This window comes from Salvelinus namaycush, chromosome 24 (genome assembly GCF_016432855.1).
Source record: "Salvelinus namaycush isolate Seneca chromosome 24, SaNama_1.0, whole genome shotgun sequence".
NCBI classification, from domain to species: Eukaryota; Metazoa; Chordata; class Actinopteri; order Salmoniformes; family Salmonidae; genus Salvelinus; species Salvelinus namaycush.
Window position 1 is genome coordinate 22,077,264 of NC_052330.1, and position 27,210 is coordinate 22,104,473.

General features: G+C 43.8%; 1 protein-coding gene across 1 annotated transcript; it reads left to right on the forward strand.

The window, feature by feature from the left end:
* The first annotated feature begins 427 nt into the window (after positions 1–427).
* Positions 428–21,093, forward strand: ak9 (adenylate kinase 9). The gene is made up of 37 exons (XM_038962628.1): positions 428–520; positions 649–712; positions 813–865; positions 952–1,048; positions 1,209–1,321; positions 1,534–1,710; positions 1,823–1,945; positions 2,151–2,225; positions 2,458–2,559; positions 2,759–2,898; positions 3,110–3,432; positions 3,581–3,631; positions 3,720–3,761; positions 3,865–3,998; positions 4,132–4,282; positions 4,399–4,510; positions 4,631–4,716; positions 5,701–5,769; positions 5,935–6,129; positions 7,839–7,966; positions 8,213–8,416; positions 8,721–9,023; positions 9,132–9,253; positions 9,365–9,584; positions 9,871–9,939; positions 10,092–10,295; positions 10,811–11,029; positions 11,216–11,429; positions 12,351–12,552; positions 12,820–12,966; positions 13,219–13,436; positions 14,336–14,532; positions 14,717–14,886; positions 20,106–20,204; positions 20,314–20,416; positions 20,564–20,678; positions 20,882–21,093. The coding sequence occupies exons 1-37, from the start codon at positions 428–430 to the stop codon at positions 21,091–21,093; spliced, it is 5,346 nt and encodes a 1,781-aa protein (XP_038818556.1).
* The last annotated feature ends 6,117 nt before the right edge of the window (positions 21,094–27,210 follow it).

The window sequence follows — 27,210 nt, forward strand, 5'->3', positions numbered from 1 at the left end:
ACGCGATATAAAGCGATTTAAAAGTCCTTGTACGGGCTCGGGTTACTATGGTTACGCTCGCTCAACAAAGTTGAGGTATAAGAAAATTATATGGTTAACAGGCACATAACCATGGCTAACTTGTTTTGAGTACCTAATAAAACAGATGGCAAATTATTAAATGGTAAGTTAAATGTCATTTCAAATGTAGCTAGCTAGCTTATGTCGTTGCAGTATTATTAAACCACTCACTTGCTAGGTAGTACTAGGGGTATTCAAAATTGTCTAAACTAACGTTAGCTAACAGTTTAGAGTTTGCCTGTGACAGTTGGTTACAACAACCTTTTCAGCTGCTTGTCAGCTACTTGAAATGATAACATTCTTTCATGGCTGTTTGTCATTGCATATTTCAGAGGAAGTATCATCAAATGTTCTAGAACTCCCAGTCATGAACACTTATGTTGACAACCTCATTGAGGATGAAGCTGAGATTGAGCTTCTTCTTGCCAAACCGACTTGCTTCATCATTATTGGGAAGCCAGTGAGTTATCAATATGGTTCACACACACACACACACACACACACACACACACACACACACACACACACACACACACACACACACACACACACACACACACTGACCTACTGTATTGTTATTCTATACAGGGGGTTGGCAAATCTACTCTTGCCACAAAATTAGCCCAGTCCTGGAAGTGTGTCTTGATTGATGGTAAATATTCCCTATCTATCTCAACCTGTTTTTCTGTTCCTAATATCATGCCCTGTTCTCTTTTTCTGTATCTGAACACGTCTTTATACATTAATTTCAGACACAGAATTGCTCAACCAACACATCAATGATCAAAGAGCGCAAGGAGTAGAGGTGAGTTGCCACTGTGCAGCCTCAATTTTCTGTATAGTAGCAGATTTACATGAATGACTTTTCAACTACCCATCTTATGGTTTCAGCTTCTAGAGATTCTGAATGAAGGGAAAAGTATCTCAGAAGAGATGGTGGTCCAGCTGATTCTGGACAGGCTCAAGTCACCAGAGGTCGAGCACTACGGTAATTCAACTCATTTTGCTAGCCTAATCGACATTGCTTTCGTTGTTCCTTAATCCCTAACTACATTATACTCACTAGATTCAACACAGTGCTGCATGTTTTGTGTATGTTTGAAGTGTGTGCAGTTTCAGGAAAATGACAGTATTGTGTTGTATGGCAGGTTATGTGCTGAGCTGCTTGCCCTCCATGTCAGAGGAGTACCTGAAGATACTGGAGCAGATTGAGTTCATCAAGAACCTGAGACTGGCGCCCGATTTTATCATAAACATCAAGGTTATCTTCTTCTCCCTTGAGTTAGTTTACTGTGCCTTGTGCTGAATTAACAAGATACAACCAAACTTTTACAGCTAGTTACACCCATTGCACTACACTACACCATTGACCGTGAAATAACAGTAAAATCCTGAAACTGTCCTTGGCCTGAAGTATCCTCATTGTGTTGAACTTTTCTATCCACTTATTCTATTGAGCTGTTCCATCCCCAGTGTGCAGACAGGGACCTGATCCACCGCCTGGCGGGCCAGAGGCAGCACCCCCAGACAGGCAGGGTGTTCCTCAGGGAGCAGTGGGACACTGTGAAGAAAGAGACCACCAAGAAAAGGAATGAGACAGACGAGGATGAGGGGGAAGAGGAGGAAGGGGAGCTGGAGGAGGCAGAGGAGGTGCAACCAATCATGAACAGATTGATACTATCCTCATTGGAGATGTTGTTATACTCTATTCTATGTGATTTGTTTGTTTGTTAACTTAGTCGGTTGCTTATTTGTTGATCAGGTGGAGGAGCGCGAGCTGCAGAAGGACATGATTACCCAGCTGGTGCGAGCGCAGGAAAACTTCCCAGAGAACGCCTACCGCAGGGTTCTCCTGTATAAGGACACCATTCTCAGACCTCTAGAGGTGAGCGCACTGAGGCCTGAAGAGGACACACCTAAAATGGCTGCCAATTCCTGACAACAACTCCATTCACTTTGTTGACTCATCATCAAGTGTTCTATCTTGATCAGTGATAGAGATGTAGTGTATTACTAGATGGACACAGTTCTCTGTTCTGATTAACTGTCATGGCTACCGACATGCTGTTTGACATGCTGTTTGTTTCCAGGACTACATGGCAGACCATGCTTCCCTGCACCTGTTTGAGCTGGATGGGAATAAAAACCCTGAGGAACTGTTCATGGTGGGATCAGAGGGGGTTCTTGGAAAGAGGGGTTCCCTTTCTGAGGGAATAAGCAACGCAACCCGTAGCCCTCTGTCAATACATTAGTCACATTGAAAACCCTTGAGTTGGCTGCAATTTCATTATCCATTCTACAACTAACCACAGTGACTGTCCCGTAGGTAAAGACTGACTTCTGTGTTTTAATTGCTGGTTGACGAGCTGGTTATTTATGGTTTTGTCCCTGGTGTAGTCAGTGCTCTTCCGTCTGGAGTCCATGGCAGTGAGGAGGGTTGCTGTCCCCCTTCGGCTGCTCCAGATCGACGAGGAAGAGCTGCCTGATGAGATTGACACGGTCAGACATGCTACTGCCTCTCGCTTATGCTACTGTTTGTGTGGAAAACCCTAAACTCAGATCTATTATTGTAAGATTAGTCAATGATCCTTGAGCAGCAAGCAATGTAGCTAGCTAGCACAATGTTAACAGGTCATGGTAGCCCAATGCTATGGGATAGTAACTGCCATTGACTGTCTGTGCTGATGTCCTCTCTCAGGAGGAGCTGTTGCGGACCATGTCCTCCTCTAAGACAGTGGCCCCTGGGTTCAGGTGGAGGAGGAGTCGTTGGTGTAGAGCCTGCCCTGTGGCCCTGAAGGAAGGAAAGATCATCAAGGGCAAGCCCGAGTTCTCTGTGGGGTGAGTGAGTGAGTGAGTGAGTGAGTGAGTGAGTGAGTGAGTGAGTGAGTGAGTGAGTGAGTGAGTGAGTGAGTGAGTGAGTGAGTGAGTGAGTGAGTGAGTGAGTGAGTGAGTGAGTCGGTGAGTGAGTGAGTGAGAGTGTGTGTGTGTCTCTCTGTTGCTTGTGTCTACACATTCCAGCCATTAACTCTCCTTCCCCGCTCCCCTTCAGGTTCATGGACAAAATCTACATCCTGTCGTCCCAGGAGGCCGTGGGGAAGTTCATGCTGAACCCGCGGCGGTACCTCCTGCCGCCTATGCCGCGACCGCCCTGCAAGGTGTCTGTGATCGGGCCTCCATGTGCAGGCAAGAGCACGCTGTGCGCCCTACTGGCCCAGCACTACGGAGCAGAGGTGGTGGACATGGAGGTCTTGATGAAGCCAGTCATCACCAAGGTCAAACAGGACATGCTGGAGAAGGTCAAGAGAGACTCCACCCTCATGGCTATCGAGAGGGTCAAGGTCAAAATGGAACTGGACGCCACCCACGGGTCCAGTGAGTGATGGGATGATTATGGTGGTGATGATGATGATTGCATGGTGAAAAAGTGTATCAATCCTTTGCTCGGTTTCTTGTGTTGTCACCTGAAGCATTTATAGTATGAGCATTTAGTAAAATGTAATAAAATGTGGATTTCCTGCAGTAAACATGAGATCCAACATCAGTGAGGAGGAGTCTGATGACAATGATTCAGGTGAGTAAATCAGACTCTAACCAACAAACAGGTAAGTGCTGCCTAATAGACATACACATTTACTGGTGATTCTGATGTCATCCCACAGCGACATCCACGACCCTCTCCTCGAGTGAACAGACTGAGGAAGGTGAGCAACACAACCATACAGTCCCACTACATGTCAGTTTCTCTGTTTGACTGTCTGCTGAGGTGTCGTTGTCGTTGTTGTTGCTGCTGCTGCTGGGATACAGTGATGATGGAGGTGACAGAGGAGCACCCAGATGTACAGGCCATCGTGGAGGAGGCTTTAAAGGAGGCGGAGCAGGTTGTAACCCCGCCCTCTCTGGACCTGTATGCAGAGGTGCTGGAGAATCACATCAGAGAGGTTTGTCTGAAGTCAAGTCAAGTAAATTACCGTGAAGATTAAATAGTTGAACGTGTGCACAGTATCTTTCCAAATTGAAAAAGCTATGCCTTGTGGAATGGCATTGATGTTCTTTATCAAATGAGTATTCCAGATTGAGATGGCCGATGCAGACTCAGAGATCAAGAGAGGGTGGGTGCTGGACAACTTCCCCAGGAACAGGTCCCAGTTGGCCACCATTCAGGATCTCCACGATGGGATCATGCCCGATATCCTGTTCTGCCTGAAAGACAACGATGGGGAAGGTGGGAGAAACTACAACTCACAACTACAAATACTACCATAGTAATGCCTTTGTATTATTCATCTGAAGACTACCATATTTGTAGTTCTATACAAATGGAGAATATTTCTGTTGCAGGTAGGGTAGTATTGAAGAGGGTGTATGAACAGAACAGGGAGGAGGTTGACAAGGTAATCAAGAGGCTTGAAGAACAACAGAAACAGAAGGCCCAGGAGGCTCAAGATTCCTTGTGAGTAGAGCTAAAATGGAGGGGGAATGATGTGTTGGTCCTCTGCATCGTTGGAGCCAACATGGATGGTTGGGTTAACCAGTTTCATCTTGCTGTATGTGTGTTTGTGGCCTTCTGTAGAAACCGTATGCAGCAGGACCCAGAGGAGGATCCTAAGCCAACAGATCCTCAGGCCAAACTGGAGGCAGTGCAAGAGGAGGTGGAGGGTACTGTTCCATTTTAACTAAATGTTGTCATTCTCGATCTCGATCCTCAAAAACATGACTTACTGGTAAATCAAATCAAATCAAATTGTATTTGTCACATACACATGGTTAGCAGATGTTAATGCGAGTGTAGCGAAATGCTTGTGCTTCTAGTTCCGACAATGCAGTAATAACCAACGAGTAATCTAACCTAACAATTCCACAACTACTACCTTATACACACAAGTGTAAAGGGATAAAGAATATGTACATAAAGATATATGAATGAGTGATGGTACAGAACGGCATAGGCAAGATGCAGTAGATGGTATCGAGTACAGTATATACATATGAGATGAGTAATGTAGGGTATGTAAACATAAAAGTGGCATAGTTTAAAGTGGCTAGTGATACATGTATTACATAAAGATGGCAAGATGCAGTAGATGATATAGAGTACAGTATATACATATACATTATATTAAGTGGCAGTGTTTAAAGTGGCTAGTGATACATTTTTGATCAATTTCCATCAATTTCCATTATTAAAGTGGCTGGAGTTGAGTCAGTATGTTGGCAGCAGCCACTCAATGTTAGTGGTGGCTGTTTAACAGTCTGATGGCCTTGAGATAGAAGTTGTTTTTCAGTCTCTCGGTCCCTGCTTTGATGCACCTGTACTGACCTCGCCTTCTGGATGATAGGCAGTGGCTCGGGTGGTTGTTGTCCTTGATGATCTTTATGGCCTTCCTGTGACATCGGGTGGTGTAGGTGTCCTGGAGGGCAGGTAGTTTGCCCCCAGAGATGCATTGTGCAGACCTCACTACCCTCTGGAGAGCCTTACGGTTGTGGGCGGAGCAGTTGCCGTACCAGGCGGTGATACAGCCCGACAGGATGCTCTCGATTGTGCATCTGTAGAAGTTTGTGAGTGCTTTTGGTGCCTTCTACGATCACAGCTTTTGTATACTCATATCTATCTTCATTGTATCCTCTTAATTTGCTTTGCAGAAGGCTCTGCCAAATCTGATGCAGATGATGTTGACAAAAGCCCACCTACCGTCAGCATAAAAGGTGGAGGTAAGACTGAGCAATGACCATCTGAGCAATGTGAAAACATTGTTATTGTTTTGTTTTGTGATATGATGATGATGATGATGATGATGATGATGATTATTATTATTATATTTCTGATGTAAAGTGCCACCTGCCTCCATCCATCTCTCTCTCTCTTTCTTTCTTCAGAGGTGACTCTGCCTGCAGTGTGGAAGAGAGGCTATCCAGACGGTCCAGAGATGAACCCATTCAAGCTGCAGCTGAAGCAGTTTGTGATCGACTGGGAGAGCATGGAGTCCTCTATCACAGGCAGCTACAATGTACTGGAGACCTCTGGCAAGAGCCCTGAGGACCTGGTCCAGGAGATGGTCTTCCACATGGAGAGTGAGTTTTCGGCTTAGGGTGTTTATGTAGGTGGAGGGGGTGGGGGGCTCAGGGTGTGTACATGTATGTTTTTTGTGCTGGTAAAAGAGAGTATGTCAGGGTACTAAGAGTATGGCAGTGTTTGAGGTTGAGTGACTATACTGGCTTGGTCAAATAGTGTGGCAGAGGACAGAGTTATAAGGCACCTTCAGAATGTATTCATAGTCCTTGACTTATTCCACATTTTGTTGTGTTAGAGTCTGAATGCAAAATGAATAAAAAATTATATATTCTCACCTATACGTCACATAGTTCTCAGAATCACACAATATCCCATAATGACAAAGTGAAAACATTTAGAAATGTTTGCAAATGTATTGAAAATTAAATATCTAATTTACGTAAGTATTCAAACCGCTGAGTCAATACTTTGTAGAAGCACCTTTGGCAGCGATTACAGCTGTGAGTCTTTCTGGGTAAGTCTCTAATAGCTTTCCACACCAGGATTGTGCAACATGTGCCCATTATGCTTTTCAAAATTCTTCAAGCTCAGTCAAATTGGTTGTTGATCATTGCTAGACAACCATTTTCAGGTTTTGCCATAGATTTTCAAGTAGATTTAAATCAAAACTGTAACTCATCCCCTCAGGAACATTCACTGTCTTCTTGGTAAGCAACACCAGTGTAGATTTGGCCTTGTGTTTTAAGTTATTGTCCTGCTGAAAGTTGAATTAATCTCCCAGTGTCTGGTGGAAAGCAGACTAAACCAGGTTTCCTCAAGGATTTTTCCTGTGCTTAGCTCGATTCTGTTTATTTTTTTATCCTGAAATACTCCCCAGTCCTTAATTAACGATTACAAGCATACCCATAACATGATGCAGTCACCACTATGCTTGGAAATATGGAGAGTAGTACTCAGTAATGTGTTGTATTAGATTTGCCCCGAATATAACATTTTGTATTCAACACAAAAAGTTAATTGCTTTGCCACATGTTTTGCAGTTTTACTTTAGTGCCTTGTTGCAAACAGGATGAATGTTTTGGAGTATTTGTATTCTGTACAGCCTTCCTTCTTTTCACTCTGTCAGTTAGGTTAGTATTGTGGAATAGTTTCCTTCCTCTTCAGCAACTGAGTTAGGAAGGACACCTGTACCTTTGTAGTCACTGGGTGTATTGACACACCATCCAAAGTGTAATTAAAATAACTTCCCCATGCTCAAAGGAATATTCAAATGTCTGCTTTTTTATTTTGACCCATCTTCCAATGGGTGCCCTTCTTTGCAAAACATTGGAAAACCTCGCTGGTCCTTGTGGTTGAATCTGTGTTTGAAATTCACTGCTCGACTGAGGGACCTTACAGATAATTGTATGTGTGGGGTACAAAGATGAGGTAGTCATCTCTGTTAAACACTATTATTGCTCACAGAGTAAATCCATGCAACTTATTATGTGACTTGTTAAGCAAATGCTTACTCTTGAACTTGTTTAGGTTTGCCATAACACAGGGGTTGAATACTTATTGACTCAAGACATTTCAGCGTTTCATTTTTTATTCATTTGAAAACATTTCGAAAAACATAATTCCACTTTGACATTATGGGGTATTGTGTGTAGGCCAGTAACAAAACATATAGGCTGTAACACAACAAAATGTGGAAAAAGTCAAGGGGGTGAATACTTTCTGAAGGCACTTTTAGGTACCTAATAACCTTGATGTGTGTTTTCCCAAGAGCCCTTTAAGTACGTGGGCTGGGAGCTGTCAGGAGTAGACCTGGATGAGGAGGAGGAGGATGCTCAGGCCTTGGCTGAGCTGGAGAAACCTGAGGAGGCAGAGGAAGAGGAGGAACAGGAGACAGATGTACGTCCTACATGGAGAAACCCACTAATGACGTATAATAGTTGGCAATTTAGACCTTACACATTTCTTGTACACATTCTCCAATTAAATGCACTGTAGCTGAAAAGAAAATTGTTTCAGACTTCACAGTATAGGTATTCTAACCAAAAACATCCCGTCCATGTCTGTTTACCATCATCCCATACTGCTGTTTTTCTGTAACATTTTTACGACATACCCTCTCTCCTCTCTCCCTGCTGTATCCAGGAGGAGGCAGCGTCTAAGAGGGTGATGGGGGACACCCAACACTTCTGTCCCGTGTCCCTGAAGGAGAACGGGGCACTGATCCCCTGTCTGGATGAATATGCGGCCAAGTACAGAGAGAAAGCCTACTACTTCTCTAGTACTGAAGCCAGGGAACGCTTCTTACTGAGCCCCGAGACATACGTCTCACACACACAGCTATTGCAGGTAGGAGAGGAGGGAGGGAGGGAGGGAGGGAGGGAGGGAGGGAGGGAGGGAGGGAGGGAGGGAGGGAGGGAGGGAGGGAGGGAGGGAGGGAGGGAGGGAGGGAGGGAGAAACAAAGTGGAAGAGTGACAGAGAGAAACAGTGAGGAAGTAAGAGCTACTGGATAACTTGTTGAACAATTGAATCTATGAATGTCTGAAATGACCAAATAGCTAAGACAAGTGAATCCATGATAAAATAATGATTCCACTTGACCCCCATATTCTATCCCTCTTCCTCTCCACCTCCCCTTTGTCCCCATCCCAGGCCCCAGCTCTGAGAGTCTTCCTGCTGGGTACGAGGGGCTCTGATAAGACCACCCACGGGAAATGGCTGGCGGAGCAACTGGGGCTTTTTCACATCCAGTTCAGGGAGTGCCTGCAGGAGCTGATCCTGGGGAAGACCCAGGCCCGCGTACCCTACTCTGATGAGGTGGAGCCCCCTGAGGAGCCCCTTGAGGACCTGGAAGCCCTTCTGCTGCAGGCACAGGGAGGGGCAGCAGTGCCCTCTACGGACGAGGAGGAAAAACACAGTGGGAAGGACAGCCCAGAGGAAGCCCCAGCAGCAGAGGTAAAGGATATGATACTGTCACATATCACAGTTTATATGGTGCAGTATTGCAGCTTGTTCCCCAGGTAATGAATGGTGGGCTATCTGTGTTGCTGTGTATGTTGCTAGCAGGAGGTGGGGCTGAGTGACGAGGAGGAGGCAATTAAGTCCTATCTGTTTGATGGAGCGCCTCTGCCTCAGGAGATCATGGAGATGATGCTGCCACAGTTCTGGGACCAGGAGCCATACAAGTACAAAGACATTTCACTAACACACACACAGACTCATCTTGACACACAAGGCACTCTCGCCCACTGACTTCCCATCTTGACTGATTTGCTGCACCCCCCTCCCTACCCCAGATCGAAAGGGTTCATCCTGGAGGGTTTCCCCCAGAACCCTGAGGACGTTTCCTTCATGGTGGAGCGCCGGCTGTTCCCGGACGCAGCCGTGGTCATGACGGTGGACGTGAGAGACGTCGTGCGGCGTCTGCTGCCCCCCCGCCTAGCCAGCTGGAGAGAACGCCGTGACCGCAGGAGAGAACAGCTGAGACAAGTCAGGGAGCTACGCCACAAACTACGGGTGAGAGGAGAGCAGGGCAGATGACTAGGGCTTCAGAACAGGGAGCCAAGTGGGGGAGAAGGTGGAGAAAGTAGAGAGGCTCAATGCTCAAGGCAGGTGTTAGAGGTCATGTTAACACACTCTCACTCCCTCTCTCTTTCTCCATCTTCCCCCCCCTCCTCTCTATTTTTCTCCAAACCCCATCCTCTCTCTCTCTCTCTCTCTCTCTATATATATATATACATATATTTTTTTTTTTTCTCCCCCTCCCTCACTCCCCTCCATCTATCTCTTTCTGTTGATGCAGGAGGAGGCCATCACCCGGAGGAGGGCTGAGCTCATGGCAGAGCATGCCTCAAAGCAACCAGCTGCAAAGGTAGTCCTTCATTGTCACAAGCACAGATGCTGTGACTCTTTGAGGCTGATATGGGTCTGTGCTATATTAGTTTGGGAAGAGTTTATGATTAGACGCTGATAAGTAGGGACTCTGTCATCCACTGTTCCTTACAGTCTCTCTCTGTGTGCCAGGTGAAGGATGAGGAGGATGAGGTAGAGTTTGATGAGGAAGAGGAGGGGATGGAGGAGATCGAAGCCATGCTGATTGAGGAGTTTACTCTGGACGAGGAGGATGATGGGGAGGATGAGGAGACAGAAGCGGCTGCTGAGGAGAGGCTGGAGATGGAGATCGGGGAACGCTTTGAAACAGACGACGCCAACTTCACTAGGATGATGGTACAGAGACACACATACTGTCCAGCTATGAACAGGCTTTAATATTGTCAGAGGCATTATAATAATAATAATACATTTGTAACCCAAAGTGCCATTATAAATCCAATCACATTTTATTTGTCACATGCTTCGTAAACAACAGGTGAAATGCTTACTTATGGGCCCTTCCCAACAATGCAGAGAGAAAATGAAAAATAATAACACAAGAAATTAATACACAATGAGTAACGATAACTTGGCTATATACACAGGGTATCAGTACAGAGTATAAAAGACAAGGTGTAATTTAGTTCAATTACAAAAGCATAAAAATAAAAAAAACTGCATTATACTGTGACTTCATCTTATCAATTAGAGACGGTTAGGCTCCATAACTGAAGACATACTTTTTCCTCCTCGCCTTCCATTTATGTCACCCTGCACCTTTTCTTGAAATAATTGTCTGACTCTCCCACAGACCCCCTCCCCCCATCTTAGTATGTGATTATTTACTTGTGTGTTTGTTTGTTGTTCAGGAACTCCTGGATGAAAACCAGATCCCTAAACTGACCATCAACGGTGGCCGTAAGTCCAGGATCGTGCGTTACCAGCTGCTTCAGAAGGTTCAGCCTCTGGTGACCAACAGGGAGGCCCACTTCCACAAGTGCCAGCCCATCAGCTATACCCTGGCCCGCAAGCTGCTCTGCTACTCCTTCAAGTATAACAGCTTCTTCGGCTGCTGGGACCCCGTCAAGGTCAGTATAAACCGGGACATACCCACACTCTCTTTCTCTCTCTCTCTCTATTCAAATCCCAATACGCTTAATTCAGTGGATGTGGACTTCTTCATAGTGTGATAAATGTTTTTATCTTCTAACTTTCTGTTTATCCCTGTATGCTGTGATGTGACTGATAGCAGATCCCATGTGTTCCTCTTTTAGTACACAGAGGGAGACCTGATCCAGCCAGTGCAGGGTCCTATGAACACATCCTACCCTGTCCTCTTCCACCAGTTCATCTACTTCTTCGCCTCCAAGGAGACGAGGAACACCTTCATCCTCAACCCCATCAAGTACCTGAAGCAGCCCAAACCCAACCCCTCCCTTCCCATCAAACTGGTCATTATCGGACCCCCCAAGTCAGGCAAAACCACAGGTCAGAGTTCACAACACATAGAGGCATATTACACAAGTTCTCATCCAGTGGTGGAAAATGTTACCAATTGTCATACTTGAGTAAAAGTTAAGATACCTTGATAGAAAATGACTAAAGTAAAAGTGAAAGTCACCCAGTAAAATACTACTTGAGTAAAAGTCTAAAAATATTTGATTTTAAATATACTTAAGTATCAAAAGTAAATGTAATTGCTAAAATAAACTTAAGTATCAAAAGTAAAAGTATAAATCATGTAAAATTCCTTATATTAAACAAACCAGATGGCATCATTTTCTAGTTTTTTACATTTACGGATAGCCAGGGGCATGCTCCAACACTCAGACATCATTTACAAATGAAGCATGTGTTTAGTGAGTCTGCCAGATCAGGGGCAGTAGGGATGACCAGGGATGTTCTCTTGATAACTGTGTGAATTAGGCAATTTTCCTGTCCTGCTAAGCATTCAAAATGTAATGAGTACTTTTTGGTGTCAGGGAAAATGTATGGAGTAAAAAGTACATAATTTTCTTTAGGAATGAAGTGAAGTAAAAATTGTAAAAAATATAAATAGTAAAGTACAGTACAGATACCCCCAAAAACGACTTAAGTACTACTTTTAAGTATTTTTACTTAAGTACTTTACACCACTGTTCTCATCACAAATTTAGCTCTGTGGTAAGTGAATGTAATTCACTTTTTGTAAGGATTGTTTGCAATATGTTTATTTGATTCTTAAACTCTTTTCTCCTCTATGAATGCACTAAAACTCACGTTACTGTAACTTGTCAAACAATGCATTAGGATTTGATTCTCTCTAACACAAACTTAGATTTAAGACCATCTCAGGCCAGTTCTGCCAATCCAGCTGTACATTAGCTCACCCAAACAGAGAACACACCCATATTTATATGTGTTGTGCAGTGGCGAGGATGTTTGCCCATGAGTACAGCCTGACTCGTCTGTCCATTGGGGACGTGATGCGGACTGTGCTGGCCAGCCAGGGTAGGACAGAGCTGGCCACCCAGATGATGAAGCACCTCTCCCAGGGCCACACCTTGCCAGATGAATTGGCCATCCAGTGTCTGGAGGTAGCCCTCATGAGCCTGGTCTGCAGCACCAGAGGGTAAGGCTGAAATATAGAGGCAGTGTTCAATTTCCCTCTTTCTAATGTCTGGTTTCATTCTGAATTATGTCATAAAACGTTAAAAGTCAGTAAGTCCCAGTGAGACTGTAATTTGGTGATCCATGCAGACCAATCAAAAGCTGGAAAAAGGTTGTATTGAACAAACCAAAAGCAACATTTCATTGTATGCCAACCAGAAGGTTGACTAGGCTATTCATTCTATTTCCATGACATATTCTATTGACTGTATTTCCTTCCCTATCTCAGGTACGTGTTGGATGGCTTCCCTATGACGCGTAAGCAGGCTGATTTGATGGAGGCTCGGAGCATTATCCCAGTGCTTGTGGTGGAGCTGCAGCTGGACACCGTGGAGGTGCTAAAGAGAGGCCTCAGTGACAAGATGAAACCCAACAGGTCAGAGGGGTGGCACTAGATGGCCCTACCAGAGAGGACAAAACTGTTGTGTACTGTACATCCAGCTATATGCATCAATCTCAAATGAATAGGAAAGTTCGGCACGTCCTGAAATTAATAAACTTTGAGTGTCTATGCTTCCCATTCATTTAAGATTTAGGGCATCTATGCAACAGATGACCTGGGACATGGATTCATCTTGTTATCATTTTGGCGTAAACTGTCACTTAATTATCCCCCCTCCCCTGGCAGTCCCCACCTGATGCATGACAGCCCCCAGATCCTGAACATCCGTACCTCTAATTTCAAGCGTGAGGTAGAGGCGGTGAGGCAGCACTACCAGCAGCAGTACCAGAACTGGGTCTCTGTGGATGGACACAACTCCAAGTGGTGGGTCTGGAACAGAATCCTGGATGAGGCCCGCATGAGCATGAGACACATCCACACCTACCTGGAGAAAATACGCACCGGTAATATATGCAGTCTAGAGAGAAAATAGAAAAAGCCTATTCACTTTGGTAATTATTTGATTTCTACACTGAACAGAAATATAAACGCAACATGTAAAGTGTTGGTCCCATGTTTCATGAGCTGAAATAAAAGATCCCAGAAATGTTCCATAAATTATGCACAAAAAGCTTATTTCTTTCAAATTTTGTGCACATATTTGTTTACATCCCTGTTAGTGAGCATTTTGCCTTTGCCAAGGTAAAATCTACCTGACAGATGTGGCATATCAAGAAGCTGATTAAACAGCATGGTCATTACACAGGTGCACCTTGTGCTGGGGACAATAAATGGCTACTCTAAAATGTGTAGTTTTGTCACACAACACAATGCCACAGAGTTTTGAGGGAGCATGAAATTGGCATGCTCACTGCAGGAATGTCCACCAGAGCTGTTGCCAGAGAATTGAATGTTCATTTATCTACCATGAGCCACCTTCAAACTTGTTTTAGACAATTTGGCAGTATGTCCAACCGGCCTCACAACCACAGACCACGTGTTTAGCATTGTGTGTGTGAGCTGTTTGCTGATGTCAACGTTGTAAACAGAGGCAGGCATAAGCTAAGGACAACAAACACAATTGCAATTGCATTTTATCAATGTCACTTTGAATGCACATAATTACTGTGATGAGATCCTGAGGCCCATTGTGAGGCCCTTGTCTTTTAAGGTATCTGTGACCAACAGATGCATTTCTGTATTCCCAGTCATGTGAAATCCATAGATTAGGGCCTAATACATTTATTTCCTCACATGGACTTTAACTCAGTAAAATCTTTGAAATCGTTCATTTTTGTTCAGTATATATTAAAGTCTTATGAGATTGCTGCTTCTCCTATGTCTTTGACCCTGGCCCCTACAGGACATGCAGCTAGCATCGACAGGCTGTGCATCACACCAAAGGAGCTAAATTCTCGGCTGGGTGAGTTTAGCTATTACTGCCCTGTCAGCCTCGCCCTCCATCGCCACCTGGTGGACTGTTCTCTCACTACATCTCTGGAGCTGGCAGCTGAGTTCAGGGGACACTATTACAAGATGTGCTCTCGGGAATACCTGGAGGTGGGTCTCATACCTGGTGACAGTCATCAATGATTTGGTGACTTACCTGCATATAATGTGTGTAAAGTGCTCTTTGAGATATGTGGTTAAAAGGTATAATGTATATTATTACATCACAGGAACTATTAACAGAGGTAAAATTATATTGATTTCTCTCTTTGCCTTGTACCCCTATCTACAAAAGCTCTTCCTTGAGACTCCAGAACAGTTTGTGATCCCGGGCTGCCCACATGCTCTCCCCCCTCCCCACATGTTGCCCAAGAAGCTGACGGCCGGCCAGGTGAAGGCCAGGTTCCCCAAGCAGGTGGAGATGAAGGGCTACTGCCCCGTCACCTACCTGGATGGGAGGCAGAGGTAGCCAACACACTGGCTTTACTCCTATCTATTCATTATAGTACCAGTCTTCTTCAATGCTGGCACAGGGGGGCATGGGTTCTCTGTAGGTCTCTGGCTTTTTAAGAGGTCTCAAGTTTGGAATATGCCAGTAATTAGGTACAGTTGAAGTCTGAAGTTTCAATACACTTTAGCCAAATACATTTAAACTCAGTTTCTCACAATTCCTGACATTTAATCCTAGTAAAAATTCCCTGTCTTAGGTCAGTTAGGATCACCACTTTATTTTAAGAATGTGAAATGTCAGAATAATAGTAGAGAGAATGATTTCTTTCAGCTTTTATTTCTTTCATCACATTCCCAATGGGTCAGAAGTTTACATACACTCAATTAGTATTTGGTAGCATTGGCTTTATATTGATTAACTTGGGTCAAACGTTTCAGGTAGCCTTCCACAAGCTTCCCACAATAAGTTGGGTGAATTTTGGCCCATTCCTCCTGACATAGCTGGTGTAACTGAGTCAGGTTTGTAGGCCTCCTTGCTAACACACACTTTTTCAGTTCTGCCCACAAATTTTCTATGGGATTGAGGTCAGGGCTGTGTGATGGCCACTCCAATACCTTGACTTTGTTGTCCTTAAGCCATTTTGCCACAACTTTGAAAGTATGCTTGGGGTCATTGTCCATTTGGAAGACCTATTTGCGACCAAGCTTTAACTTCCTGACTGATGTCTTGAGATGTTGCTTCAATATATCCACATCATTTTCCTACCTCATGATGCCATCTATTTTGTGAGGTGCACCAGTCCCTCCTGCAGCAAAGCATCCCCACAACTTGATACTGCCACCCCTATGCTTCACGGTTGGGATGGTGTTCTTTGGCTTGCAAGCCTCCCCCTTTTTCCTCCAACCATAACGATGGTCATTATGGCCAAACAGTTCTATTTTTCTTTCATCAGACCAGAGGACATTTCTACAAAAAGTACGATCTTTGTCCCCATGTGCAGTTGCAAACCGTAGTCTGGCTTTTTTATGGTGGTTTTGGAGCAGTGGCTTCTTCCTTGCTGAGCGGCCTTTCAGGTTATATCGTTATAGGACTCATTTTACTGTGGATATAGATACTTTTGTACCTATTTCCTCCAGCATCTTCACAAGGTCCTTTGCTGTTGTTCTGGGATTGATTTGCACTTTTCGCACCAAAGTACGTTCATCTCTAGGAGACGGTGTGACGGCTGCGTGGTCCCATGGTGTTTATACTTGCGTACTATTGTTTGTACAGATAAACGTGGTACCTTCAGGCATTTGGAAATTGCTCCCAAGGATGAACCAGACTTGTGGAGGTCTACAACTTTTTTTCTGAGGTCTTGGCTGATTTCTTTTGATTTTCCCATGATGTCAAGCAAAGAGGCACTGAGTTTGAAGGTAGGCCTTGAAATACAGCCACAGGTACAACTCCAATTGACTCAAATGATGTCAATTAGCCTATCAGAAGCTTCTAAAGCCATGACATCATTTTCTGGAATTTTCCAAGCTGTTTAAAGGCACAGTCAACTTAGTGTATGTGAACATTAGAAGCCTCCTCCCTAAGTTTGTTTTATTCACTGCTTTAGCACACTCTGCCAACCCGGATGTCCTAGCCGTGTCTGAATCCTGGCTTAGGAAGGCCACCTAAAATCCTGAAAGTTCCATCCCTAATGTAATGAGTGTGTGTAGGTGGCAGGGAAGTCAGGCGCAGGAAAAGGAACTTTGTATAAACGGAGTCGTTTAATAAGTGCTCATAACCTCCAAAAACCAAAATATACCAAAAATAATAAAAGTGGGTAAAAAATCCGTCGCACACCGACACATGACTAGCACAACACATACAATAAACAATCTCCGACAAGGACATGAGGGGAAACAGAGGATTAAATACACAACATGTAATTGATGGGATTGGAACCGGGTGTGAATGAAGACAAGACAAAACCAATGGAAAATAAAACATGGATCAGTGATGGCTAAAAGATCGGTGACGTCGACTGCCGAACACCGCCCGAACAAGGAGAGGGACCGACTTCGGCGGAACACCTAACTATAACATTTTCCGACAAGTTAGAACTGCCAAAGGGGGAGGAGTTACAATCTACTGCAGAGATAGCCAGAAGAGTTCTGTCATACTATCCAGGTCTGTGCCCAAACAATTCGAGCTTCTTCTTTTAAAAATCAACTTTTCCAGAAACAAGTCTCTCACCGTTGCCGCTTGTTATAGACCCCAGCTGTGCCCTGGACACCATATGTGAATTGATCGCCCCATCTATCTTCAGAGTTCGTACTGTTAGGTGACCTAAACTGGGACTTGCTTAACACCCCAGCCGTCGTACAATCTAAGCTAGATGCCCTCAATCTCACACAAATTATCAAGGAACCTACCAGATACAACCCAAAATCCTTAATCATGGGCACCCTCTTAGATATCATCCTGACCAACTTGCCCTCTAAATACACCTCTGCTGTCTTCAACCAGGATCTCAACGATCACTGCCTCATTGCCTGCGTGCATAATGGGTCCGCGGTCAAACGACCACCACTCATCACTGTCAAACGCTCCCTAAAACACTTCAGCGAGCAGGCCTTTCTAACCGACCTGGCCCAAGTATCCTGGAAGGATATTGACCTCATCCCGTCAGTAGAGGATGCCTGGTTGCTCTTTTAAAAGTGCTTTCCTCTCCATCTTAAATAAGCATGCCCCATTCAAAAAATGTAGAACTAAAAACAGATAGAGCCCTTGGTTCCCCCCAGACTTGACTGCCCTTGACCAGCACAAAAACATCCTGTGGCGTTCTGCATTAGCATCGAATAGCCCCCGCGATATGCAACTCTTCAGGGAAGTTAGGAACCAATATACTCAGTCAGTTAGGAAAGCTAAAGCTAGCTTTTTAAAACCGAAATTTGCTTCCTGTAGGACTAATTCCAAAAAGTTTTGGGACAATGTAAAGTCCATGGAGTATAAGAGCACCTCCTCCCAGCTGCCCACTGCACTGCGGATAGGAAACACTGTCACAATAAGCATTTTTCCACAGCTGGCCATGCTTTCCACCTGGCTACCCCTACCCCGGCCAACACCTCAGCACCCCCTGCAGCAACTTGCCCAAACTCCCCCCGCTTCTCCTTCACCCAAATCCAAACAGCTGATGAAAGAGTTGCAAAATCTGGATCCCTACAAATCAGCTGGGCTAGACAATCTGGACCCTCTCTTTCTAAAATTATCTGCCGAAATTGTTGCAACCCTTATTACTAGCCTATTCAAACTCTCTTTCGTATCGTCTGAGAACCCCAAAGATTGGAAAGCTACCGCGGTCACCTTAGACCAAAACTGTTATAGACCTATATCCATCCTGCCCTGCCTTTCTAAAATCTTTGAAATCCAAGTTAATAAACAGATCACCGACCATTTCGAATCCCACCGTACCTTCTCCACTATGCAATCTGGTTTCCGAGCTGGTCATAGGTGCACCTCAGCCACGCTCAAGGTCCTAAACGATATCATAACCGCCATCGATAAAAGACAGTACTGTGCAGCCGTCTACATCGACCTGGCCAAGGCTTTTGACTCTGTCAATCACCGCATTCTTATCGGCAGACTCTATAGCCTTGACTTCTCAAATGACTGCCTCGCCTGGTTCACCAACTACTTCTCAGATAGAGTTCAATGTGTCAAATCGGAGGGCCTGTTGTCCGGACCTCTGGCAGTCTCTATGGGGGTGCCACAGGGCTCAATTCTCGGCCCAACTATTTTCTCTTTAAATATCAATGATGTCGCTCTTGCTGCTGGTGATTCGCTGATCCACCTCTACGTAGACGACACCATTCTGTATACATCTGGCCCTTCTTTGGACACTGTGCTAACAAACCTCCAAACGAGCTTCAACGCCATACAACACTCCTTCCGTGGCCTCCAACTGCTTTTAAATGCTAGAAAAACTAAGTGCATGTTCTTCAACCGATTGCTGCCCGCACCCCAGTATCTCTACTTGCACATCATCATCTGCACATATATCACTCCAGTATTAATGCTAAATTGTAATTATTTTCACCTCTATGGCCTATTTATTGCCTACCTCCCTACTCTTCTACATTGGCACACACTGTACATAGATCTTTCTATTTTTCTTTTCTTTCGTGTTATTGACTGTACGTTTGTTTATGTGTAACTCTGTGTTGTTGTTTTTGTCACACTGCTATGCTTTATCTTGGCCAGGTCGCAGTTGTAAATGAGAACTTGTTCTCAACTAGCCTACCTGGTTAAATAAAGGTGAAATAAAAAATGTTAAATGTAAACTTCTGACCCACTGGAATTGTGATACAGTGAATTATAAGTGAAATAATCTGTCTGTAAACAATTGCTGGAAAAATGACTTGTGTCATGCACAAAGTAGATGTCCTAACCGACTTGCCAAAAAAAATGTAATGACTCCAACATAAGTGTATGTAAACTTCCAACGTCAACTTTATATATTAAGTTATTTAAATGTATAAGGCCATAGAAATTTAATTACATGTTTAACGGATGACATTTCTTGAAAAGTGAGGCGATTGAGCTAACAAAAAAAGTTGACCTTCTTCTTAAAATACTATAGTGACCTTAGTTCAACACATAACAACCTATTCAAGATATTTTAACCTCTTAGAGAGAATATAAGATGCATAGTTCAGCAATTTTCCTGATTTATTATAATAAAAAAGTTTGAGAAAAGTGAAGAGGGGAATTCGTTAAACATTTAAAAACATTTGTTTGGCCTTAGGTATTTATAAACTTGGTCAGAGCAAACTTGCTCTCACGGACCTGTTGTGATTGTGTTATGGTTCCCCCTGGCACCAGAAGGCGGCAGAGACCGCGCTAGAGACCTTTATTGGATGATTGTGTCCCTGTTAAAAGAGGTGTGTTTTCTGTGGTCCTTTGCAGCTTGAATTGCTTACCGTGTGCGTTCATTTCCTGAGTGAGTTTGAGACTTTGTGTTTGTTTTTTCAAGTGTACTGTGATCCTGCGTCTACCGGTTCTCAGTAAAGTATTATGTTTATCCTTAACCACTGATTCCTCGTCTGGTCTCTTCTCTGCACCTGGGTCCAACCTTACAACGTCACAGATTGATGCTCTCATCCTACCTCCCAGACAGGCTGCTTGCTATATGCTCTCAGTTGATTCCGTTTCATGTTAGTGCCTTTGAGATGTATTGATTTTAGTTTGAAACTCTCCTCAGGTATGAGGCCCTGGTTCGTGGAAGCGTGGAGTACTCTGTGGAATATCGGGAACAAATCTACATTTTCGAGAACGAACAGAAACAGGACAGGTTTCTGAGGTCAGTAATAGACTGATGCAATGAACTTGGTGTGATCTCAAACTATCGATTTGAATATTGTTAGGTAACCCAAACCAGTTCTCTTCCAACTCCTTGCTCCTCCTCTCAGGTTACCTGAGACCTATTGGAACCAGAAGCTGCCCGACAAGCTGCCTCCTATGAGTGAGCCTGTGCAGCTCACCTCCCTGCCCATGCTAGGCTACATGGAACAGGTGAGACTGAGGCTCAAACACACCGGGAGGCACTCCGGATGTAATTACTGGAGGGACTTAATCTGAATAAAAACAGCTGAAGTGTGTTTACACTACAGTGCATGTGACATACTGTATGTTGACCAGAGGTTTTGTGTTCCATATCAGGGCGTGGCAAGATCTATCATTAAAGCTCTGACGGCCGTCGGTTGTCTCAAACCAAAGTTCCCCTACCTCAGTCCGAAGAGATCAGCACTCCATTATCTGGCCTTTTATTTGAAAGGTATGCAAAAATCATTGAGAGGAGCCTTAAGGCTCTTCACACACCCAAGTTTGTCATTACCATAATGTCACACGGTCCCTGGACATGCTATCTTTGCAGTGCATTGGTCTCGGATTATAATTTGACTCTGCATTATGTTGCTTGTCCATTCTTTCACCATGTGCTCCCTCCCTATTCCCTCCATCCCTCTCTCCGTTCCTCAGCCTTCAACCCCAGGAACTCGGACTACATCCGCCAGAAGTACAAGAAGAAGCTGGCGTCATTTGAGGAGAATTGTGAGCTTATCTCCTACCTGGGCTCCACTATGACCAAGAAGTACATAGCTCCTCAGGAGCAGCCCATAGACTTTGAATTTAAGCTGCACAGGTTTTTGGCCTTTGGAGAGTCCACAGAGGCTGCTGCTGGGGTGCTATAGTACCTCATGACTTGTGAAATATTGTTCACTGAAATGATGAGCTCTCAGTATTTCACAGGGTGCATTGTACTGTTGATATATCAAAGACTGACATTAGAATTGCAGTCCTTTTAAACTGCTATTAATATTTCTAAATGTTTCTTATTATTTAACCAAATGCATTGTGTTAGTTCACCATTTGTAAGTTGAAAGTCAATGGGTTTTTCTTCGTACATATTAAAAACCTAGTGCAGTCAGAAATGTGATTTTCCTGTGATATATATACATTTCCACACTGTTGAAATAATACTGTGAAAATTATCATGTCCTTTAAGTGTACGAGCTGTTTGAAAAGACTGCCAGAAATTTCAGCCTGTTTGGTGGGATGGAGTTTGGGCCTGCCTGGTGACATCATGAGGCTGTAAATGTGTGAATAGAGGGCTTGCAGTTGCTTCACAAATCACCTAGCAACCGCACCAAGCGCCATGTTGGAAGAACAAACTCAGTTTGTTGAAAGTCCTCCAATCGTTGACATGGCTGGCTGCGTTTTGCTACCACCGGAAACTTCAGGAAGATTGCCCTTTTTTTTCTTCTAAGGACCTAGAAAACGGAGGCAGTGGGAGAACCTATTTAAGTAAGTAAATATGTTGAAAGGGGTCAAAAATGATGTATTATTATCTAGCTTACTACAGAAACGTAGTGTGCAGGCTAACTCAAATGAGCTGCTAACGTAATGTTAGATAGTTAGCTAACTTTACATACTGTATATCTAGCTACGTGAATTAAATATCACCAGTTTGCTAACTTCATATTAGCTAGTTAGCTATCTTGATGTACACTGCTCAAAAAAATAAAGGGAACACTTAAACAACACAATGTAACTCCAAGTCAATCACACTTCTGTGAAATCAAACTGTCCACTTAGGAAGCAACACTGATTGACAATAAATTTCACATGCTGTTGTGCAAATGGAATAGACAAAAGGTGGAAATTATAGGTAATTAGCAAGACACCCCCAATAAAGGAGTGGTTCTGCAGGTGGTGACCACAGACCACTTCTCAGTTCCTATGCTTCCTGGCTGATGTTTTGGTCACTTTTGAATGCTGGCGGTGCTCTCACTCTAGTGGTAGCATGAGACGGAGTCTACAACCCCACACAAGTGGCTCAGGTAGTGCAGCTCATCCAGGATGGCACATCAATGCGAGCTGTGGCAAGAAGGTTTGCTGTGTCTGTCAGCGTAGTGTCCAGAGCATGGAGGCGCTACCAGGAGACAGGCCAGTACATCAGGAGACGTGGAAGAGGCCGTAGGAGGGCAACAACCCAGCAGCAGGACCGCTACCTCCGTCTTTTTGCAAGGAGGAGCACTGCCAGAGCCCTGCAAAATGACCTCCAGCAAGCCACAAATGTGCATGTGTCTGCTCAAACGGTCAGAAACAGACTCCATGAGGGTGGTATGAGGGCCCGACGTCCACAGGTGGGGGTTGTGCTTACAGCCCAACACCGTGCAGGACGTTTGGCATTTGCCAGAGAACACCAAGATTGGCAAATTCGCCACTGGCGCCCTGTGCTCTTCACAGATGAAAGCAGGTTCACACTGAGCACATGAGCACATGTGACAGACGTGACAGAGTCTGGAGACGCCGTGGAGAACGTTCTGCTGCCTGCAACATCCTCCAGCATGACCGGTTTGGCGGTGGGTCAGTCATGGTGTGGGGTGGCATTTCTTTGTGGGGCCGCACAGCCCTCCATGTGCTCGCCAGAGGTAGCCTGACTGCCATTAGGTACCGAGATGAGATCCTCAGAGCCCTTGTGAGACCATATGCTGACACATGCACATTTGTGGCCTGCTGGAGGTCATTTTGCAGGGCTCTGGCAGTGCTCCTCCTTGCACAAAGGTGGAGGTAGCGGTCCTGCTGCTGGGTTGTTGCCCTCCTACGGCCTCCTCCACGTCTCCTGATGTACTGGCCTGTCTCCTGGTAGCGCCTCCATGCTCTGGACACTACGCTGACAGACACAGCAAACCTTCTTGCCACAGCTCGCATTGATGTGCCATCCTGGATGAGCTGCACTACCTGAGCCACTTGTGTGGGTTGTAGACTCCGTCTCATGCTACCACTAGAGTGAAAGCACCGCCAGCATTCAAAAGTGACCAAAACATCAGCCAGGAAGCATAGGAACTGAGAAGTGGTCTGTGGTCACCACCTGCAGAATCACTCCTTTATTGGGGGTGTCTTGCTAATTGCCTATAATTTCCATCTTTTGTCTATTCCATTTGCACAACAGCATGTGAAATTTATTGTCAATCAGTGTTGCTTCCTAAGTGGACAGTTTGATTTCACATAAGTGTGATTGACTTGGAGTTACATTGTGTTGTTTAAGTGTTCCCTTTATTTTTTTGAGCAGTGTATTTATCGTTTCAGCCCCAAATGTATTGGTAGGTAGGTAGATAGCTAACGGCCATGGAAGAGTGTGAAAGGATTAACTAGCACTTCCAGCTGTCACAAAGGGGAGATTAGGCTACTCTGGATAGGGCAGGTAACTTTAGTAGGGCATTACAAAACTATTCTCCAGTTCTCCAGAAAAACTAAGGACAGCGAGATAAAGGAACTTAATATTCAGGGATGTTTAACATCATTATAATGCAGCGTGTTTCTTTGTGTTGTTTTCTGTCCTCAGATACAAAGAGCCATCAAATCCTGTCTGCAGATGAACAGGTCCCAATGAATGTCCCAAGAGAATAAGGGTACATACAGTGCATTCTGATAGTATTCAGACCCCTTCCCTTTTTCCACATTTTGTTATGTTAGTCTTATTCTAAAATTGATTAACTTATTTGTTTTCCTCAATCTACACACAATACCCCATAATGACAAAGTGAAAACGGGTTTAGACATTTTAGCAAATATACAAAACACAGAAATCCCTTATTTACATAAGTATTTAAACCCTTTGCTATGAGATTCGAAATTGAGCTCAGGTGCATCCTGTTTCCATTGATCATCCTTGATGTTTCTACAACTTGATTGGAGTACACCTGTGGTAAATTCAATTGATTGAACATTATTTGGAAAAACACACACCTGTCTATATAAAGGTCCCACAGTTGACAGTGCATGTCAGAGCAAAAACCAAGCCAGGAGGTTGAAGGAATTGTCCGTAGAGCTCTGAGACAGGATTGCGTCGAGGAACTGATCTGGGGGAAGGGTGGCAAAAAATGTCTGCAGCGTTGAAGGTCCCCAAGAACAGTGGCCTCCATCATTCTTAAAAATGGAAGAAGTTTGGAACCACCAAGACTCTTCCTAGGGCTGAGCAATCGGGGGAGAAGGTCAGGGAGGTGACCAAGAACCCGATTGTCACACTGACAGCATTCCAGAGTTCCTCTGTGGAGATGATTGTCCTTCTGGAAGGTTCTCCCATCTCTGCAGCACTCCACCAATCAGGCCTTTATGGTAGAGTGGCCAGACAGAAGCCACTCCTCAGTAAAAGGCACATCACAGCCTGCTTGTATTTTCCAAAAGGTTCCTAAAGGACTCTCAGACCATGAGAAACAAGATTCTCTGGTCTGATGAAACCAATATGGAACTCTTTGGCCCGACTGGGTCGAAGGTTCACCTTCCAACAGGACAACGACCCTAAACACACAGCCAGGACAACGCAGGAGTGGCTTCAGGACAAGTCTCTGAATGTCCTTGAGTGGCCCAGCCAGAGCCCAGACTTGAACCCGATCGAACATCTCTGGAGAGACCTGAAAATAGCTGTGCAGTGACGCTCCCCATCCAACCTGACAGAGCTTGAGGGGATCTGCAGAGAAGAATGCCACACCTGTATTTGGAATTTCTCCCAATCTTTTAGCATCATACCCAAAAAGACTCAAGGCTGTAATCGCTGCCAAAGGTGCATCAACAAACAGTCTGAATACTTTATGTAAATGTGTTCAATGCCAGATACTTTTATCCAAGGAGGTCTGAGTGGCACATGGAGGTGCTAATGAAGATGGTTTGCCTAAGACTACCACAATTACATTGAACACATTTAGCATACTGTTATGGGATTTTTGTGTTTAATGACTAAAATATGTATACATTTGACTTAGATGTTACTGTATGAATGAAACTTATTATAATCATAATGCTGAATGTAATGTGTTCCTTATTAGAAAGAATGGAGTTATCTTCAGACAGGCTGGAATGCTGTGTTCCTTACAGGACATTCTGTCTCTACCCAGGGAGGGGAGAGACCTTGGGTTGGTTGCAGATTGTCTGCCACCTGTTAAACTATGTAATGAGGCTGTGAACTGTATTGCCATTGTATTCTAGAGGAGGATGGACATTAAAACTTATGACATCATCTTTATTATATAACCTGATGTAAATTGTACTATGATTCAGTACTCTCGAGAATAAACGCTATTGATTGATTTTGAGACTGGTTTCTGTCCATTTTATGCTGATAAGTATCTTACAAATTCTTATGTATGGACAGAGTGTTTTAATTGGTTGATAAACATAGGAATTAAAATTCCTTTAACACATACATAGTCAAATTGTAAAGAAAGAAAATAGTTGGGCTATAAGAATACGTTTTATTCAATGGGGCTAGGCAAAGCAGAGATGACAATACTTTATTTCACCCATACAATATAGCCTGTTATTAAAGTACAATACATTTACAATATCATAAACAATAGTCTTTTACACCTTCCAAATTACATTTTATATATTAATATGGTGTAAGGGGGCACTTTTTCCATGACGACAAGGTGAAGGTGCTCTACTCAAATGGCACAACAGAATCGTTTAGATTGATCAAAGCACAGCATATAACAACCATGTTGTATAATTGAGGGATGTCTCCTTTCATATCTGGAAAATGGCGAAGTAGTAGAAACTGATGCTGCTGCAGCATTGCTCATCTTCACAGTGGTAATCCAGTTGACATGGGTGTCTTGATAGAGGTCAGCTGGTGAACCTACAGTAGTACATAAACAAATTAAAAGCCCACCTGATGTTAGAATGTCACCTATACCACCAGGGCTCTTAAATTGTTTGGTTGTGTTTAATTCATTCAGGTGTTTTAGTGTGATAAAGATTAAATCTGTTGGGCTTGAACAACCAATAGTCAATACAGGTTGTGCTATCCCATTGAGGCCTTTGTCCTATGCTGCAATGTCCATACATTTTCCTTCCTCTTATGAATAAAGTTCTCAACAAATTATCATTGTATTATCATATGAATATCAATGAATATGATGACCACAAGTGTTTTTGGCAATAATGTCCTCTGGGCTATATGGACATAATATTGTACAATTTGTATCTCTCATTTTCATGGTCATGGCTAGAAGGGATCCAGTTTTTGTCAAATTAATGTCATATTTGACATTTCTTAGCAGATTAGGCAGCAGGTTAGGAAAAGGTTTAGCTAAAATGTACTTTTGACAAAAGTTGGCTTTCTTTTAGCCAGGACCCCTTTTTCATAGGCCTAGATTACATGGTTGCATTCAAGACAAGGTCGTTTTTATTGATCAGTAGAGTAGGCCATGGCTACCATCGTATGAAAAATGATTCTGAAAATGTCACCAGTCATAAACTGTAGTAGAATTGCATGAAATGTTTATCAAAGGCCACATTTTTCCAGGAAACGTCTCTGATATAGCCTATAAACCTATACCACTACGCGCTTATTAAATGGCCTAAATTATTACTATCCAATCTACTCATAACATTAGGAATAGTAGGCTTACATTTGTCTGCAAATATACGATGATCGAGGCATGCAATCCTTTGGTGAAAAATAGCTTCCCCAAAACTTTAAACTCACACAACACGTTATTTGCTAGACTACAAGCTATCTAGCTAGCTAATTTTGGTTAACTTATTGTTAGCACTTGGTTGGCATAACAGCCAAACTAAACTCGAAATCGATCAGACTTGACTTACCAGTGATTAAATGATCGTAGCAGACCCATTACTGACAGCTGTCTGGGTTCAGGTCTTGAAAGGCAAAAAGGTTTCTTCTTTTATCTGACAGTTCTTGACTCTTACCTTGGTGTCACCAATGGTGTTTCATGATTGCGGGGAATCTGTAAACATATTTTTTTCCTGATGTCTTTCCTGTCTTGTTAGAGAATGCAGTT

Coding starts and splice junctions, on each gene's coding strand:
- ak9 (XM_038962628.1), top strand. CDS start 428: ATGAACACTTATGTTGACAACCTCATTGAGGATGAAGCTGAGATTGAG. Junction 3,433..3,580: donor GGACGCCACCCACGGGTCCA/GTGAGTGATGGG, acceptor GATTTCCTGCAG/TAAACATGAGATCCAACATC. Junction 11,030..11,215: donor GCTGCTGGGACCCCGTCAAG/GTCAGTATAAAC, acceptor TTCCTCTTTTAG/TACACAGAGGGAGACCTGAT.